At 37.4% G+C, this 20,427-nt stretch overlaps 1 protein-coding gene across 15 annotated transcripts in view; it reads right to left on the bottom strand.

Annotated features, from left to right (window-relative positions):
* DLG2 (discs large MAGUK scaffold protein 2) overlaps window positions 1–20,427 on the bottom strand; it is a 982,636-nt gene that overhangs the window by 386,106 nt on the left and 576,103 nt on the right. For 14 of the 15 annotated variants that reach the window (XM_085593066.1, XM_031505123.3, XM_085593076.1 and 11 more), the window contains one exon: window positions 2,818–2,871. In XM_085593066.1, the coding sequence (XP_085449192.1) occupies window positions 2,818–2,871 (54 nt within the window). Of the gene's footprint in view, window positions 1–2,817; window positions 2,872–16,040; window positions 16,161–20,427 lie in introns of those variants that run through there. The other variant, XM_021545068.4, reaches the window with a different exon arrangement.

Genomic DNA, 20,427 nt, shown 5'->3' with positions numbered 1-20,427 from the left:
AAAATAAATTAGATTATGACAGTTGCACTATCATACACTTAACTCATCCAGTTTGGAAGATTTTTCTTTGCATTTCCAAATTTTTAAAAGAGAGACAAAACTCCCTTAACATCCCATTGTGTTATAGGCTGTATTACAGGATCCACACAATACTACAGGCTGTATGGAGTTTTGCTGCGATGGGCTTTATTCTCCATAGTAGCCTATGTGGAGCAATAATTCAATGTGTGGCTGAAACAATGTTGCTAATACACCAAATTTTGGTTATTGCTGAAGAGAGCTTGCACAGCATTGAGGCTTTTTCTCCTTTCTATTTTGCCCTTCCTGTCCCAGTAGCAAGTTGGCTGGGGGTGGGTACAGGATTTGGAGGGGACCCAGCCAGGAGAGATGACCCCACATGACCAAAGGAATATTCCATGTCACATGTGCTCTGTAGTAAAAGCTCAGGGAAAGGAGGAGCAAGGGAGAACATTCGTGGTTATGATATTTGTCTTCCCAAATAACTGCTACACCTGATGAAGCCTTGCTTTCCTTGCTAAACATCTGCCCGCTGATGGGAGGCAGTGAATGAATTTCTTATTCTGCTTTGCGTGCACATACAACATTTGCTTTCCCTATTAAACTAATTATCTTCTGCTTTTATATCTCCTATTCTCTTCCTGACCCACAGCAGAGAGGAGTGAGAAGCTTGTTTGGCTATTGGCCAGAGTCAATCCACTATCTGCTATCACTAAATATGTATTGGGAAGGATCCCTGGACCAGAAGGGGATGCACAGAGAAGAAAACGTGGATCTGGCCCGATGACTATGGCATCTCCCTTGCAGAGGAAATATAAAATAAAACCAAACTAAATTAAAATGCATTACTCCTGAGAGCAAGAAAGAAAACACAGGTCTCCCAGCCCACTCCCTCAAATATTAGTTTGGAGGAAGAGGTCATTTGTTCATGCCTTGTTTTTGTGTCTCATTTTAGAGAATATTCAAGCACACAAATCCTGAGCAGAAGCAAATGCCTATTTGTAAATCAGAGTGTGGGGCACTATGGTGGCCTTGGCTCAGCAGACAGGTCAAGATGAAGTGCTTCTTAGTGTCTAGTGTTAAATAAATCCCTCTATGGTGGCACTGCTGTGTCCTATATCTAAGAGAAATAACTCTCCCCAGGCTAGGAAGAGCAAGATGACTAATTCAGAGTTGTGTATTTCTACAGCAGGCACCTTCTGTTTATTTATCCAGTTCACATCGTGTGCTGGAGACTGAAACAGCCCACAGGCACTTCTCAGCCTACTGTCAACATTTCTCTTGAATGTGTTTGGTCATTTGTTCTTTATTATTTAAGAAAAAGGAACTCTAGTACAACAGTGGCATAAAAGTGTGTAAGTATTGATAGGATGTGTTAAGGGAATAAATCATATTGATTGAGCATCTTGTCACTAGTGTAATTGCATCTGTATTTAGGAATTCTAACACCGTAGCTGCAGAGGAACCTGGGCACAGGTCCAGTGCCTGAAAATGAGAACTGGGGCTCAGAGTGTCCCTTTTGGAAGACTAGAGAACACTAAGTATAAAATGTTTCATCAAAATACAGGAGAAAAGCCAGACAATCCTATTGAAAGTGAGACCATAGCAGATGGTTTCAATGTTAGATGGAAAACTGAGACAGAAATGATAGGAAGCCATTTAAAAAAGCTGCATGCAAATGAACAGAGAAATTCTATTTAACTTTTTCACCCTTCCCAATAGTTCACATTCCTATTTAACTTTTTCACCCTTCCCAATAGTTCATATTCCTATCAAGGGACTTCATTCTCTTCTGCTTTCGAGCACTGTCATTCTTCTAAATTGCTCTTGTTGTGATCTTTACCTGTGCTACGCACCATAATTTCTAACTTTTATGAATTGTCAAGTTACAAACTCACCAGGACAACTCCTATTAAACTTCCTCATCAACAGTCAAAGATAGAATCTAGCAACATGACTGGTGTAGGTAGAAAAATAATTAGGCTTATGCATTGGTATCATAAGAAACAGATGTGGACAAAACACAACAGATGAGAGACATTAATTAGGAGCTTCAAAAAGATAACTACATGATGCAAGAAGAAAGATTAGATACTGGCTGGCTAGCTTTGTGCTACTTGTTTTTCTTCCCTCCAATCATTTAAGCCTCCTACTCTTTTTGTGATGTATTTGTTTTGTGTTTTTCTATGTCCTTTATCTTCAACTATAGTTGATTTTACAGTCTACACAACAATAGTATCAAATGTTGGTTTTAAAACCGTATTTTTAAAACTCTAATAAAAACATGCATTTATTTCAGGATAATCTGTTTCCTAGAAGTCATAAAAAACAAGAGACATTAACAGGAAAATATTAAGTCAATTAGTTTGAGCTGTTATTTATCATTGAGCAATTTCCATCTAAAAAAGAAGGATAGAGACAAACTAAGGGATACTGCACCATTTTAAGATACACTGTGCATCTAGGTATATTTCTGTTATGCTAGCAGGGTGTGCATGGCTCTAAAAGGAAATACTCATGTCACTGGTAAGGATGACAGCCTTAAGGAAATCACTTTTCTTTTTTTCAAATAAAGGCTAATTTTAGTAAACATATACAAATTGTGTGCATATAACAATGTTATGATTCGCCTGAGTACAATTGGCATTCCCAATTTCTTTTCCCAAAAAAGAATTTACAGTGTAACTGTAAAAGAAATTAAATACTTGTTTATATGATAACTTCTATGCAATACCAAAAAGAATTTCTCTGTGAAAATAAACCAACTCTACATATTTATAAAAAATCCTTAATACTTACATAGGGGATTGTGTCCAAAGTGTCTGTGTTGACAATTATAGGGGCAGGGCTTGCCTGAAAGGGGAAAAAAAAGAGAAAATAAATTTAAAGACCTGAAATTCATGAATATTGAAATACTTATACCGTAAGTTAAAAGTCTAAAAGCCTATTTTCACACTGAATTCAAATCATACAACAGTACATAACTATGAGTAACACTCAATCAAGGATGAAGCCTCCAAACCACAGCTCACTGTGGCCTTTCTTTTTAGTTTTTCCAGGCTTTGGACCACATCCTGAATATGTATTATATAGTTGATAATCTTTTAGTAGAACTGTAAGAAACCTGATGTATTCAACTTTCAGTTAGGGGATATTGAGGTTGAGCGTTTCAGCTTCCCCACCTGACAAATCCAACTTTTGTGTTTGAACCAAGATGATTAACTGATCTTTACAGAGGAGAAACATTTAATGCTTACACTGCTAGCAGTATTGAATATGTATATGGACATATATGATGATATTTATGTCAAAGGTATATAATTGACATGGTTCATATACACTCAGCTGGGGTTCAGATTGAAATACAGACCAGTTTAAAAAGACTTGTGCATCTGCAAAGCTGCCCAACCTGATCTTTAATTTCTTGATGAAGTTCATATCCAGGCTAGTTTCCAACCACCTGAACCTCTTGCTCTTCCCCATTCCGGCATTCAGTGTTACTGACCCAATGCCAAGCTCTGATATTACCCAGCTGCACAGACCTAGCTCAGACTCTGGAGAAAACCAGAGTTGTGAGAACCTGTAAGCCAGAGGCAAGCACCATCAGTAAAGTGACAAACTAAAGGAAGGACTGCCGAGATGGGATTGCTAATAAATCAAGGACTCAGAAAGCCCAACATGTAGTCAGTGTAGGACAGAGTGATGGAAGGCACTCTTTCTCAGCCTCACTAATGCCTACATGGGCTGCAAAGACTCTTCAGTCACTGAATTGGGCTGATGAAAATACTAATGCTCAGCACAGTAGCTCACTAGTTCTATTCATCTGCACTGTGTACTTGCCACTGAATGACTGCACTTTAAACTCGTACAGACTGCAGGGTCTCTTTGTGCATGGTAGGCATGAACACAGCATTGATGGAAACACTGATCCTATTTCTGTCATCAAATATTTACTGTGGGATTTCAAACCTTTGGTTGTTACTAACTCAAATTAGGAATGTGACAGTGCAATAATTCAAATACAGTTTGGGTTTTTTTTCCCCAGTTTTTGTGCAGTCATTCAAGGATAATTCTGCATTCAAAGAAATTTTGTTACTGGACAAAAGCTACTGCTGATTAATGCCATAATTTCTATACAACTGTGTAAGCCGTGAATTAAAATTAAATGCATACAATTTGGTGTCTGCATTTCATTGCATGGACCAATGTCAAGGTATAGTGTTATTTGATATTAAAATGCTTAATATCTGGAAAGATATTATACACCCATAACCTGTTATTCTCACTGTGTCCCAAAACACTGGTCACACTGAAGTGAGAGGTAAAAGCTGAATTTTACTTAATAGGATTATAATATTTTTATGATTTTATTATTATGCTTATAATATTTTTAGCTTTAGGTATATGGAATATGTCCATAGTTGCATTATCATTGAAGGTAAAACAAATTATTTCCTTTTTACAATAACACTAATATTTAGCTTAATGCACTTTAAAAAGTGCTACTTTGCTACAGGAAGAATAAGCTTGGCAATTTTTTACAGTATTGATTTTATCTCCTTTTTATTTTTACCTACTGTGTTGGTCTATAACCAACTATGAAAAAATACAGTTTTCAGAAAAGAAAGTATCTTTCCACTGGTGAGTTATAAAAACAGTATCTACTGAAATAACAAAAATCTTTGAGAAGTCATTTTTCAATGCATTCACCCAAATCTCTTTAACCTATTGAAGAACAAAGCCTTTTATCTGCATCAGAATTTCCTGACATAAAGCTAAAGAAATCAGAAACAATTATGGGAACACTTGGGGTTGGACAGAGTACTCCTGCTGCTGCAGTCTGACAATGGGATGAGATGCCCCTTACCCTGCTGCCCAGGCTGGAAGTGCAGCCCAGTTTGCCATTCCCCCTCACTGCTACAATGGCTGACTCATGTGCAGCTTGTTCTCTTTACAAAGCTGCAGCTTAGCCAGACTGTGCCTGGCTGGGACTGCTCCAGGTTTTATTCTGTCATGGGGAACTCCTGAATGTTTTCATTAACCTTTGTGAGGTTCTTCTCAGCACATTTCTCCTTCTCCTATATTCCTCTAAAGATCAGGGAACAGTCCAGTGTATCATATCTGCTCTTCCCAGTCTGGTGTTACCTCAAACCTTGCTGACCATGCTCTCTATATAATCATTCTGGTTATTAATTAAGATGTTAAACAGCATTAGCACCACTATCAACTCTGCATGAGCACCACAAGTAACTTGCCATCAGTAACTAAACTCTGAACTGCTGACCACTGCTCTTTGAGTCTGCTGGTCTAGCCAGTGTCCCACTCATAGTAAACCCATCCATTTAGTTTCTCTCACATTTAGCTAGGAAAGAGAATTTCTGCTGAAAACCTTGCTAAAATTCAGGCAAATTACATCTATTTATATTCCCTCATGCACAGAGCTAGCAGATTTGTCACCCCAGAAGGATGTCAGGTTGGCAAGGTAAAATCCAAACATTTGTAAACATTTGTAAATTGACCTCCCTCTTTTTAATCACCTCCCTCTGTCTTTCACGAGCCTTGACCAAATGTTCTTGAGGCCCAGACCATGGACACTCACCATGATGCTTCCATTTATACCTAATCTTGATCCCTAGGTTATCACTTGGTCCATCACAGGAAAAGTCCCAGCATTTTAAGCTGCTCATTTGAATGATAAGCTTTCCTGACTGGCCCTGATACAGAGCCTGTAAAGAATTCATTTTCAAGCCAGTGTATCAACACTGGCTTGAAAACACATTTCAACACTGTGCTTACTGTATTCTTTACTGACTGGAAAAACTATACTAAACTCAAACTGACGATTTTCTGCAACTGGGGTATTTATCCTGTTCAGACAGATGGGCATGAAAAAATTCACAGTGCAATAGTTTCAGATGGATGTAGTGACTATAAAGCACTGACTCACAACTAATATCATCAGTGCATTCACCTTCTCTGTTCCTCCTGTTTATACTGGGCGTATGATTCTTTGTGTTTCTTTGTGTGTGGGACAGTGCTCCCTGTTACAACTTGTCTTTTTAGGTTTTGGGATTTTGGTGGTTTTGTTTGGGGTTTTTTTGTTTGTTTGTTTTTTGTGGATTTTTTTTTTTTTTTGGTGGGGAGGAATATTTGTTTTGTTGTTTTTTTTTTAAAAAAGAAATATGATTTAATAGAAACATCTTGTTCCCATCTCTCTGATATATGATAATTTGAAGAATACTAACCTCCTGAGCTGCAAAATTGCATTAAAGTGCAGGAAATGGAGATTATTTCATTAGCTGGGCCCTGTTTGTAGCTCACGCTTTAAAGCAGGAGATTTCAATCATGCAAAGTTGAGAAGACAGTTTGCAATGACTGGAGAGAGCCCTAAATATAGTGCTAGCCATATAGTGCACACAATAGCATCAAAACAGTCCTGTAACCACAGTGAAATTAGTGAAGGGATAAGAACAGTATTAACAAGGAGCCAAAGATTTTACTTTCCAGAATGATATGTCTGTATCTATGAAAACATGACTTGAAAACGCCACACTGATTCACCAAATTCTCAAAAAAGATACTCAGTTATCTCTGTACTTCAAATGGAGAACATTGGCAAATTTCTGATCACCAATAGTACTCTCAACTGTGCATAAATTAAAAAAGGCATGCAAAAATATGTCTAGATTCTCTTGAGAACTTCTGCCTAGAGTGTCTTTGAGATAGCACTGCCTCTTATCTCAATCTGTATACCCACAGAGATCTATATAGTTTTTATCTAGGCTTCAGACTGGTTGAGAAGATACAGCTTCCTGGAAGATAACAACTTTATTCCTAATTCTGTGCTTTGACCTCCTCTACTGTCTTGACCAAGACACTGAATCACATTTTACCAAGTAAATTACACTTTACCAGCTTTTCCAGATGCAAAATAAAACCTAACCAATCACCAGAAGTGTGAATATTATTGAGTGCAGTGAACTGAATAATCCTGTTTTCCCCATTTCTCACATACTTCCCTCTCCATCCCAATCCCTACCTATATGTTAAGTATTATACTAAGCTGACAATGTAGTGTGCAGTCAGACTTACAGCTCCTGCTCCCTGCATGAACCTTCCTCCTGCCCTTGACTGGAAGCACTGCTTTCAGCTGAGCCATCTCTGTGAAAAAAGGCATTACACTGACAGCTGCAGTGAAAGACTGGCATAGCTGAGACAAAACTTGAATAGCTTTGGGAAAAAGAATAAAAATTGAAGATTTTTTTTTATTATTCTTAAAGGACTTGAGCATAAAACATTTTGCTTCCACAAATATATACAAGATTGTTCTGCTTGCTTTTCTGCCAAAAGCACAACTTAGAAGCAAGATAGAGTAAAAGCACTTGAAGCCAGCAGGTACAGAACAAAAAGGCACATGGTCTAGTTCATGAACAATTACTCTGCTGTCAAATTCTCTACAAGTGTATGACATGACTCATACCTCTCAGACAAGGTGAACTTTCCCTTTACCATGAATCCTGGTTTTAATTATGCTGCTCAGTTTTAGAGACTATCCATATCATACCGGGTTGCTTTCTCCAGCATTCCTAAGTCCTTGTTTAACTGTTCATATATACAATACCAGACCACAAAATCACAAAGTTATGTGGCCACTACTTTATAAACCATAAGCACAGCACATTACTTCTTAACAAGAAAACACAACCAAGTATGTCATCATTTTGAAATTGCCCACCAATGCTTTATTCCTAACTGCAATTTTAATTTCATAGAATTAAAAAGTTTGGTGATGACTTCTAGGATCAAGTCCAACCAATAATCCAGCGCTGCCATGTCCAGCCCTAAACCATGTCCCTAAGCACACCACTGAATTGGCTTTTTAACATTTCCAGGTACAGTGATTCCACCGCTTTCCTGGGCAACCTGTTCCAAGGCTTGACCACCCTTTCAGTGAAGACTTTTTTCTTAATACCCAATCTCAACCTCCTCTTATGCAACTTGAGGCTGTTAGAGCTCTCTACTACTTTTCTTGTTAAGGAATCACCATCGTTACCTACATTATTACATTTATTTAAACTCAAAATAAGGAGGTGGTTAAATTGAGAGTAATACAAGAGTGTATGTATTACCATTTTAAAAGTTGAGTTGTCAGTGGATTATTGCCATCTTGTGTAGAATGAACTCTGGACTGTATATCAGAGTTAAAGGCTCATCTTTCCAGGCAGTCAGACCTAAACTCTGAAACACTCTCTGGAATATACATTTGCAGTTTTGTACTACTTCAAAATGTTAGCATTTTGTGTCTTAATAATATAAAGTAAAGCAGTCCCTATATTTATATGAATAGGGCATGTTGCATTTCTCAGAGACACAGTGTAAGACTGCTTAAGGCCTTAAGAAAGTGATACTGAATTAGTTTAAGTTCCTGTTTTCAGAGTCTCACAATTGCGAGAAATAGATTTACATTTACACACAATAGCATCAAAGATTAAATGACAATTTAGATGTCAAAACAGTAATTCTCTGGCATGCTATGAGGCCTCAAGATCACAGAACACACAGCACCTTTTGTCATATTTACCACTGAATTACAAACTGAAAGACTAAAAGATAAAAAGTCATTTCATTGCTATTAATCAGAAAACGTAAAAGACAGAGAACCTTTTTGAACATCTAAAGAATGACTTAGCAGCAAACAATTCTACCTCTGCTCTGAGACATAAAACAGAAGTCAAAAGAAGCTATGCCTGCAGGCTGCAGCTGCCATGAAAGAAGAAAAATGCCTTAAGAAATCCTCAAGACCACTCCCTTTGAATGCACTGCAACCTCATATAAACTCATTTAGTTAAAATGTAAATTGCCCATTTCAAAGGAGATGGCCTTATTTGCAGACTTGGAGTTTTACATTGTTTTTACTTAATCTGTAGGAATAATTTCCTATTTAAAACTGTATTAATTTGCATTATTAAAAAAAAAAAAAACAACAAAACCCATACACAAGGAAAATTCAACATGATTCAGAGGCTATCAGAGGGACTGAGAAGAAAGCACCTACTTTACAGTTGTTGAAGTTTCCCCTGTAATGATCTTACCTGTCAGCAGGTTGAAATAGCAATGATTAATATAACAGATAATTTTTTCCCCAAAAAATATCTAATGAAGGACATAGAAATATCAGTGGGAAAAGCTCTCTGGGCACTGGAACAGGCTGCCCAGGGAAGTGGTCACAGCACCAAGCCTGGCAGACTTCAATAAGTATTGGGATAATGCTCTCAGGCACATGGTGTGACTCTTGGGGATGTCCTGTGCAGGGCCAGGAGTTGCACTTGATGGTCCTCGTGGGTCCCTTCCAGCTCAGGATATTCTGTGATTCTGTGCTAATACACATGAATGTACACATGCTCAAAATAGACCAGAAGAAAACCATGCATCCAGATTTTAGGCATCCTACTTGACCTAGCTGTGTACTTTTTTTTTTTCCCCCAGCCTCAGTATGCACAAACAGAATTCCTTCTAGAGGGAGAAAAGCAAAAAGTAAAGCAAAATTGCAGCTATTTCTTTCATGGAATCCTAGAATCATTAAAGTTGTAAAAGAGTTCTAAGGTCATAGAGTCCAAGTGCTAAGCCAGCACTGCCAAGCCCACCACTAAACCATGTCCCTAAGTGCCACATCTACAAACCCTGCAACACTTTATCCAAAAGCTGAGCAGGGCCAGAAGAAAAACCAAACACATGTGTGATCCCAATACAAACAATGGAGGGGCTGGATCTGGGCTGCACTTGCAACTTAATTATTGTCTCTTCTTACATTTGGCTTTTTCCTCCTTCCTTTCAAAAGCCAAGGCTGCCTAACTCACCATATGGCTTTTTATTTTTAGCATCATGGTACACTAAGTTTACAAAGAAATTATCCAGTGTCTTATTTTGTTACCTTTTTATATAATGAAATACCTGAGATTTGAGTGTAACATTTCTGCATGGGGTTATAAAAAACACAGAAACAAATGGACTAAAATTTATAACATAGATGAAGAAAACAAAAAAAAAAAAACAGAATACAAAACTAAATGTGAAATAGGGGAATTACTTTAATAAAATTCAGTAACTGTTAAAGCAGTTTAATCAGAACATGAATCTTAAAGAATGAAACACCTGCTTTCAAGTTAATCTGTTACATTCAGCACTGTAAACAGGAGCCCAGCAAGAAAGGAATCAGTGCCAAAGAGTGCTCATCTCTGTTTAGCAAGGGCAGAAGGCATCAAGGCTTACTGGTGTCAGAGTTAAAACTCTCCACAGAGGCAAAAGAATAAGAAATACAAAAGTTTCAGGAGTTTTTGAAAGATTCTAATTATAGCACAATAATTATAATAGTAATTCTAATTATAGCACAAATAGCAAAATCACCAACAATATTGTTTTGGCACTGAAGTGGCCATGAGGAGAGATGAGAATTACTGTGGTCCATATAATGCATCAAATTAACTCACTGATTCTGGCTAAGTATGTATAGAGGCAAAGTTATTTTGCCAAATGTTTTCACTTAATGTATATAAAGTTAAGTATAGAGGAAGAATGTAAAGAAAAACTTGATTTTGAATATCTGCAATAAGCCAAATTCAAGTTGGTCTGTGCTGGAACAAAGAATGTTTTGATTTTTATGTCAGTGGAAGTAAATGTCTATCCTAACGTCCTCTGGAAAAGTTTTAATTGATGTCCCAGAGTGCCCCTTTATGTCCCAGAATCTCTAAGTGATGAATAAAATTAACTAAATAATTCCAAATATATCACTTGCCCGACAGCTTGTTTCAAACCCTAAATCACTGCAGGACCACTGCACTGACAGTACATCAGTTTAAAAGATAAACATCCATGTGTGAAATGCAGCTATGCAGGGCTCAGGGGGAATCAGCTCTTTTACATGGTTTAGCTTTGTGTGGCATAAAATGCATTTCTCAATGGAGATGCTGTTACATAAATTACTACTATTTGGTACTTTACTATAGGGCTTGCCAACTATTTTTAAACCTCAGTTTTCTTGCTGATGTCCTTCTGTCTGAGAACCTGAGTGCTCCAGAACTGCCAGTTTTCCAATAATTTTACAGGTTGTAGCACCCAGCAGGAACATCACAAGCTGCCAAACTTAGCCAGGGCTCTCCTTGAGAACCTTTGTAATGCCATCAGGTTGTTAGTGATTAAAGAGGATGGTCTCATTTGAATGATGCAATCTTCATGTAGGACAGAGAGTGGAAATATGCAAATGCCCTTTTCTTTTTTGTTTTTAGGACTAATTTCCCTCATCATTTAAAATTTTGGCACAGAGAAGAAAAATCAGTCCAATTTATAGACTTTACACCTTATTATTCCTCACTCTGCTACATTCAAGTGTCTTGTTTAAGGAGTCCATCCTACTGAAGCATCAATCTTGTGTCTCCTCTGCCTGCCTTCTGCTCCCTATTGGATGGAAACAGCAAGGAAGCTGTGAATTGCAGGGGAAGCTTCTATGAGGAGAAGCCTACACTGGGCACAGGTGACAGCCAGTGTCACACCAGACCCACCACTGGGGCAGGAGAAACTACTAATAAAGAAGAGTGAGGATAAAAGAGCAGCAAAGAGAAAAAAGCATGTCCTAACACCAGATCCAACCCCATGTGTGAGGGAACCCAAGTCCATCATCCCCCACAAAGGCACTGAGTGGGACCTGAAGTGATGGCTAGAGGAGGGGAGGTGTCTGGAGTGAAGATGAACCTCAAGATGAGGCATTTTCCTTTAGCGTGAGTTTGTCATATTGTTTCTCAATATCCAACTCAGTAATTAAATATTTATGTAAACTGGCAAGAAAGTTAAATTCCCTAAATCAAATCTGCCTTGCCTTCAAAACACCAATTATTTTGAAATTTCACTGTAGAAGAGATATTTTTCAGCACCTTTTATTTAGCTACTCTATTTTCTGAAAAAACTACAAATCCAGTATTGGAGGTGAGACTAGACCAGCAGAAGAAAGCAAAAGAGCAAAGTCTTTGGTTATGAAAGAAAATGTTGCGTACACAATGGTATCCTGTGCAGACATGAACTCTCTCGGGCTGGGCTCTGAAGGGAAAACGTGACTTGTAGCTCCGCTTGTGTGACAATAATCTCAAGGTAAGAAAACTTCCCTTCTATAATATAAACGTAGCCAAGTAGGAGAAACAACAAATCATAAAATCTTGGAATGATTTGAGTTGAAAAGGACGTTGGAAGCCCATCTAGTCCAAGGACCTTGTGATAAGCAGGGTCATCTTCAACTAGATCAAGTTATTCAGAGCCCTATCCAATCTGACCTTGAGTATTTTCAGGGATAGGGCATTCACCAACTCTCTGAGCACCTGTGCTGGTATTTACCACCATCACTGTGAAACACCTCTTCCTTATATCTAATCTAAATCAATCATCTTTCACCTTAACACCATTAGCTCTTATCCTGCCACAACAGATCCTGTTAAAAAGTCCCCATTTTCCACTTAGACCCTTCCAAGTACTGCAAGGCCACAACAAGAGCTCTCAACAAAGAGAAAGTAGAAACAGTACCATAGCCACAAGGAAGGTTGCCATGTAAAAATAGAAACACAAAAATCAGCAACTGATTAAACATATATGTATTTATACCCTTACAGATCCTCTATAAAGAGACATTTTCCTTGGAGAAAGAAAGCTACACCTACTTCCCCTTACATACTCTATTAAAATGCATTGCTGTTGACCTCTCAATTCTTAGAAATAGCATTAAGTAAAAAATTTTAAAACAGAAAATCAATATAACATGGCACCATAGGTTTGGAGAATAAGGAAACAATGTAAAGGGACTGAACTAGAGGAGAAGTAACAGTACCACAAAAGGAGCTCTATGATATATCATTGCTTAAGTAAACAAAGTGCCAAGGTCCATTATAAGTCTGAACCACAAAGGAAATGACTGGAGAGTACAGCACAACCAACATTCTTTCAAAGAAGTTGCACAGAACCTTAAAAACACACCTCACTTAAAATTACAGGCCTGGAAAAAAAGAAGGTAATTCCCCTTGAGAAATGATAAAGGGAAAAGCATCCTTGTGAACTTGAGAAAAATAGATTGTGACTGCAAATAGGTAAATAGGACCTATTATGGTCCTATTATAGGTGAAAATAGGACTGAAAAACCAAATTTAACAAAATGGACTAAAATCAAAAGGAAGAAATATAAAAATAAATGTAAATAATTCTTTGATATTATTGATGAAAAGTACTTCGTATCAGGAAAATTATACTTGCCTGTTTTTCAATCAATATTTTGCAATTTTTATGGTGGAAATATTTTTCAGTTTCATGCCAAGGGCAGACAAGTAGATTTTATCCACAGCTACAACTATGTGGCAAATTCAAAAATCTATAGTATAGTCTCCTTAGCAGAGAGGTTGAAGCTTTGCTGCCTAACACTCCTTTGTACAAACTTAGGTTAGCACCGAAATGAATACCGTAGGCAGTACTCACATTCTGACAGATGGGAGATGTGACCTATGAGGTCTCTCCCCATCTTTACATTTTAGCATTCTGTCATTTCTTAACAGTGTTGTTTTGGCTAGAACTGGATGTAGAAACACTGAGTAAAAAAATAATCTTAAACTGAATTAAAATAGGTGGGAACGGTGACTTATCTAGCAGCAAGTAACATGGCCTTTTTTTTCATGACGCTGGCACAAAAAATAATACAAGGCAGCACTTTGAAACATGATCATTCCTGGGTTATAGGAAATCTTGAAACTTTACTGATTTCAAGACATATTTTCTGCTTTGCAAAACAGAAACATTTAGGATGCTGCTTTTTGTATACATTATTAGTAGTGACCTGAAAAGCACTAGGGAAGTTCTGCACTCTGAATTTACTGTGTGAATGCATATATCAAAAGCCACTTATTCCACAAAATGGGACAACTTTCCTTGTACACAAAGACAACATTCGCCTTTCACTGTATCGAACAACACATGTAACAATCAAAGACATAAAATCTAAAAACTGTCAGAACTGATCTGAACCACGACTGAGAAGATGGGTTTGCAAACCAATTAGGGGAACTTCAAACGTCACAACCACCCTTCATGCACTGAACAGCACCCCCCAAAACACTGGAACATTAAATGGTTGAGAGCATCAAGGCAGACTCTTCCTCTAGCAATAACAGCAGAAACAGTAACAGTAAGAAACATCTACTGCATATCTGCCTCTGATATGAAGATGGTTTGGTTCTCTTTTTTTAATGGAAAAACTCCAGGAGAGGGCTTTCAGAAATAAGCTTTGATTACTGTTAGAATGGATAAAGAAAACATTTCCTGGCAAAGGAAACTGAAAGTTATGCACTATACATCAGGCACTAGGAGAGAACACCTGGAAAAGGACTAAGCATAGCATTTAGTAACACGAACAGAGCTGTCTGCTTAAGGCAGGAGAGAGGTACAACACAGGAATCAAAGAGCACAGTCCTAAAAATATTCAGCTTCAGGAACTCAGATCTCTCTTGCGCCTGTACAACAGCATTTCAACCTTGAAAATAATTCAAACATCTATCCCAAAAAACTGGCATTCAGATATGAGGCAGCCTTTCCCCCAAACCATTTGGACAGATCCAGTCTCCTCCTACCCTACCTTTTAGGCACCAATCCCACCCTCCAAATGAAACACATCCCCCTCCTCCAATAAATTATGATGCCTGCCACAAATATCACATTTACCATTCTCAGCCTGTTGTAAATCCTGACTTTCGCCATGGGATGTCTGGGAAAAACTAACACCTAACGTGATGGTCCTTTCCAAAAACTAAGCAACTTCACAGGCAGGTGCACCAATTCTGAGCACTAACATATAAAAACCCCACTGCAGACCTGACCCTGATACTAAATAAATGTTTGGCTGGGAGGACAAGAAATGGGAACATCGTGTGCTTCAGAGGAATGGGAGAAAAATGACATAGAAAATATTACAGCAAGAAGAACACAGAATCTGTGGGAGGCACAAGGTTTTTTAGGGCAGCCTTAACAAGGAGAAAGCAAGACACTCCAAAGTAAAAGTCAGCCCATCCTTCACATGCTATATGCTTTGTGACACATTTTGCAATGTCTTCTTCAATGATAAGTGCTCTACTCTCATACAAACAGGGGTTCAAGCTTTTTTTTTTGCTATCAACCCATCTGTTATTCAAGACCCTTTTGCTCACTTATTAGCACAATACTGATCTGACACAGCTAGAACTGAGTAATTCTTCTGGTTGTTGATCACATACTTAACAGTTCAGATGTTTGTCTCTTCTGCACAACATTAGCATATTTTAATTTAAAACTACCCTATTAAATTTATATTTCACATGAAATGAAGATACACAGAAGAAAGAAAGATACTATCTTCTTTCCTGTCCAGCGCATTCTACCTGGCTTACCTAACCCAGTCACCAAAAGCCATCTGCTATTAAAATATTTCCTGTGCACATTACATTAATATATATAAATAGCTTATTCAAAATACTTGGAACTAGAAGTAGCAACACATATGATGTAAACATAGAATAAATCACTTATTTTATACACAATATACAACATTACTGTGTGCTATCTGGTGATAAGTAGTAATACCCATATGTTCAACTTATATTTAGTATAATTTTAAAGCCATATCTCAATTACATGTTTTTGCAGGAAGTAAAAATTATATGTAATATAGATTTTTTTCTTGATCATTAAAGTAACGATAAAATAGAAATACTGGCAAAATATATTGAATTCCAGATATATAGAACTATGCACTCTCTCCCCAGAAAAATTACCAGCTTTTATAAAAGACAGTTCTTTGCTACTTATCTTTTCATCAGAAAGAAACACAGAAGAGCTATGCTATGAGTTCTGAATTCATTCAGTACATCAGAGTTTAGTCAAATTAATTTCCCCCCCAAAAGAAGCCTAACCCTTAAAACTGAAATTTAAAAACATGCCTTATTTCAGAGATATGTTACAGTTTTCCTTACCGGGACAGAAGAATCAAATGAACCCTGTTCCCGACTCTCAATAGCTGAAATTGTTTTCAACCAGAGGAGATAGCTTGAAATATCAGATATTTCAGAATGCTCCATACCGAAAGCTACAAGATTAGCAGGACTGAAGTGAGACAGACTTGCAAAAGGAGGGCTTTGCCTGTGTTACATAAAGTTCTAATTAGATCTTCAGTACAAATTGCTATCCTAAGAATAAAAAGTTAATCAAAAAGCCTCATTGGAAGAATAGGAGGGCAAGATTAGAGATGAGACAGCTGTGGGACAATAGCACAACTAGATTCTGTGTCACTATTCAGAAGTGAAAATATCTGTGGGAAAATCAAAGTGTTCCCTTTTTGTTACTTTGGACTCAACTGTTCACACCTAGTTTATCCCAGTGGAACTCAAGAGACCTCTCTGTATTGAGATTCTAATGCAGCAAGCACCTAAATATTAGACCTCCTTAATGTCACAGACAACATATTTTCACAAAAAGAAGAACATTTTGAAAGTAACTGAACACAGATGTGGTGTGTGAACAAGTTTTGCAAGGACTTTTGGTGACAAACTGTAAGAGCCAACCTACAACAATTTGTTGAATTTGACTAAAACTTAGAAACCTACTCAAAACTACCCAAATAACAGGATAGCTGATGAATTATTTCTTATCTCTCCAAAAAGTTGAAATTCCAGTCTCCATTTCCAACATACAGCTGAGAGCTCTCTTTACCTGCTCAAGTTCATATTCCTTGCACTTAAGGGTGGTATTGTAGAAATAAAAGGAGTAGTGACAGAACCCAAGGAAATGGCCTGAAGTCGTGTCAGTGGAGTTTTAGATTACAGATTAAGAAATACTTCTTCACCCAGAGGGTGGTTGGGCACTGAACGGGCTCCCCAGGGCAGTGACCACAGCACCAAGCCTCACAGAGTACACAAAGTGTTTGGACAATGCTCTCAGGCACACCGTGTAACTCCTGGGGGCGTCCTGTGCAAGGCCAGGAGTTGGACTCTATGATGATTGTGGGTGCCTTCCAACTCAGGATATTTTGTGATCCTTCAGAGGCAAGACTTGACTGTTTTACCCATTGGTAAAATTCAGAGCACATAACTCTTGAAGATTTCAATAAGGTCAAGATTTCGTTACAATTGTCATTTAAGGAGGATGGTATAGAATATTTGTAGGATGTCTGCTCAGAAAAGTCACACAATGACTGACATTACCAGGTATTTTCTGGAACAAGATGCTAAAGAAACTCTAAAGCAAATCTGAATGGCAGAACAGCTAAATAGCCATGATAAAATGGAAGTGTATCAGATATGAAGGATGAAATACTGGAAATAACCTTTATATTCTCCAATTCCTTACCTTCTCATAAAAATGGGTGTCAAAAAAGAAGCAGGATATAATTATTTGTTGAGAGGCAAGAGAGGTGAGAGGAGAGACACTGAAAACTCCTAGTACAAGCGACAAGGAAACAAGTGGCCTTAAACACTATACCATTTACTGCGAATGAAACTTTTTTGGTTTGTCTCCTTTGTCATTTTGGGACTCCAAATATTCACAGTCAAATTGATAAACAATGTCTTCAGAACCAAAACACTTGACAAACCAAGCAAAGTTTAGAAAATAATACTGATTTTTAAAAAAAAACAAAGGAGCACTAAAAAACCCTACAGGTTTGTCTAGCTTAGAACAAAGTATTTCAAAAATCTTCCACAATGCAGCATAACTAATTTTTGATGAGCAGATTTTTTTAAAATTGATATATAATTTTCAAAGAAAAAAATGGTACACAGCCTAATGTAAAACGTGTACTTTTTTTCCCAAGAAAACTAATTTCTAAAAAGACCCAAAGAAGACTTTGCAACAAAACCCATGTAGTTTTGCAGAGTGGAAGTGAGGAAAGGAAGACAGAATGTTGCTTCTCCTCTCTACTTCTTCACTTAAAATTGCAGTTTAATGAGAAAATTCTACAATAACCTAAATGCTATAAAATACTTCAGTATTAACTAAAATGCAACATCCCTGTAAATATCTTATTTGACAAAAGGAATGTGTTCATTTAGCGACAATTATAAAATATGTGAACTGTATACACCCTAGAAGCAAGTAGCATTTCCCTTCCCTTCAAATTCCTTCCACAACATTCTGTACATTATTTGATATAAGGGCTTGAACAGGCATGTGGTTTCACCCAGTACAGCTGTTTTCATCAACTTATAGAATCAATTCATAGAATGCTTTAGGTTGGAAGGAACCTCAAGGATCACCCAGTTCCAACGCCCCTGCCATGGGCATGGACACCTTCCACCGGACCAGATTCCTCAAAGCCCCATCTAGCCTGGCCTTGAACAGTGCCAGGGATGGGGCATCCATACATTTTCAGGACAACCCACGCCGGTGCCTTGCCACCCCCATAGTGAAGGATTTCTCCCTCATATCTACTTCAAACCTGCTTCCTTTTCAGTTTGAACTAATTCTCCCTTGCCCTGTCACAACACACCCTTGTAAAAAGTCTCTCTCCGGACCTCCTGTAGCCTCTTTAGATAATGAAAGGTTCTGTAAGGTCTCCCTAGACCCAAATGATCAGTATTATTTGCTTCTCAGAAAACTGGAAGACTTGAAAATGAGAGCATAAATAACTCACCAATTCTTCATCAATTTGAAGAGCTGACGTTTAAACATTATCTTCTAGGACATGAGAAGTATTGTTTTTGTGAAAATGCTTGCAACAAGAAGTTTGTCTGTTGCATGACCTAGTGAGCGCATAGAATAAAGTTCAATTTACAGAGTACATTGTCCTGTAAATATGAGCGATCCAAATGGACCATGACAGACACAGCTGAGTCCTTCAGCCAAGCCTCTGTGAAAACATCTTTAATAAAGGATAGAAAATCCCAAGGAGAAGAGAATGAGGGAACAACCAGACCAGAGAAGTCATGGTACTGCATGGCAAAGAAGGCATACCCACAAAGAGACCACAGCCAATGGGTAACCCCATGCTGAGCAGGCGCCCCTTCAGAGGGGTGTTTTGCTTTTGACAGAAACTGGTGAGCTTTCTCTAATTTTATTTCAGTTCATGCATTCTCTCTCTCCTGCTTTTTCAGTTTTCTTCCTGCTGCAGGGAGAGAGTGGTTCTGTGGGGTCTGCCAGATGGGGAAACCAAAACTTCATATACCAGTCCTCCAATTAAAGCACTTTTCAGAAGACCTTCCATCACATTTTAAAAAATGATCTTACAGAATACCTACAACTTTTCCACTATCTCTGAAAAAACACTACAGACATGTAATACCTCAGGTCAAGACAGTGATGACAAAACTTTAATAAAGAACTCATACTGAATAAAAATCAAAGTATGACAAAATGCAAAATGCATAAGGCAACTACATCCTATAAAAGCTCATACAGTTTATACACAAAGACACAACCCTCCCACATTCTTCCTTATATTTTATAGGAAAAAAAAACCCCATTGCATGTTAGTTTATGCCTTATATGTGTAATGCCATTTATAAAAAATTTTTATTTCTATGAAAACAAGTACTGCTGTCAATCAAATGAATGGAAAATAATTTAACCAGTAAAATTACTTTTTAGAAGTTAATATAACAGATCAGCTGGGAATAGCTCACAATTTCTCCACAAGAGAATTTTAGAAATTGTTTAATTGTACCTCACCTTTTTAAACCTTTCCAACTGGATTACTGCCTTCCTATGAACATTAAAATGTTTAATTTTTAAAATAAATCTTAGATAATAGCTTCTATAAAGCCTCATTGGAGTTTTGCCAATCTAACACATTAAGAGCAAATGACAGCAATAACTGAGTGGTTTACAAGGGAAATACTTTGCATTAGAAGAATAAAAACAATATAGCTGTTCAATTTTTCATACAGGTTTATTTATTTATGGTTGCAGAACTATGTGGGCTGTTTAAGCCTAGAGGGCTGCACTAGTTATTCTTATTGAATTTTAAAGGGAAGTAAGGATAGAGTAGTGATTTGAGCTTTTTAGCCAAAAACTCCTGCATCACAGTGTCTGAACTTTTGCATCTAATAATCAGAGGCAGTATTATATTACTTTATATTACTTTCAGATAATATTAATATATTGCTTTATATTACTTTCAGATCAACTGATAATCTAATTCACTAATTTTTCCCACTAGTGCTTCAGCAGTCAAAGACCAGTCATTGCAGCAATTAAATTTTTTATTTTATGTCTTTAAAACTTTTTTGTTGGATTGAGTCTGAGCGCAAGATCTCTATAAAAATGTTATTTTCTTTCCCTCTAGCCTGCCCCTCTTGTTGAAACCCCACTGTCATTTCAAGATAAACTTAAAATTCCAAACACATGAAGAAGTAGAATTTTCTGTGT

Source organism: Lonchura striata, chromosome 1 (genome assembly GCF_050655825.1).
Source record: "Lonchura striata isolate lonStrDom1 chromosome 1, ASM5065582v1, whole genome shotgun sequence".
Classification (NCBI taxonomy): domain Eukaryota; kingdom Metazoa; phylum Chordata; class Aves; order Passeriformes; family Estrildidae; genus Lonchura; species Lonchura striata.
The sequence above is the reverse complement of the archived record's forward strand: the minus strand, read 5'-3'. Positions and strand labels throughout refer to the sequence as shown.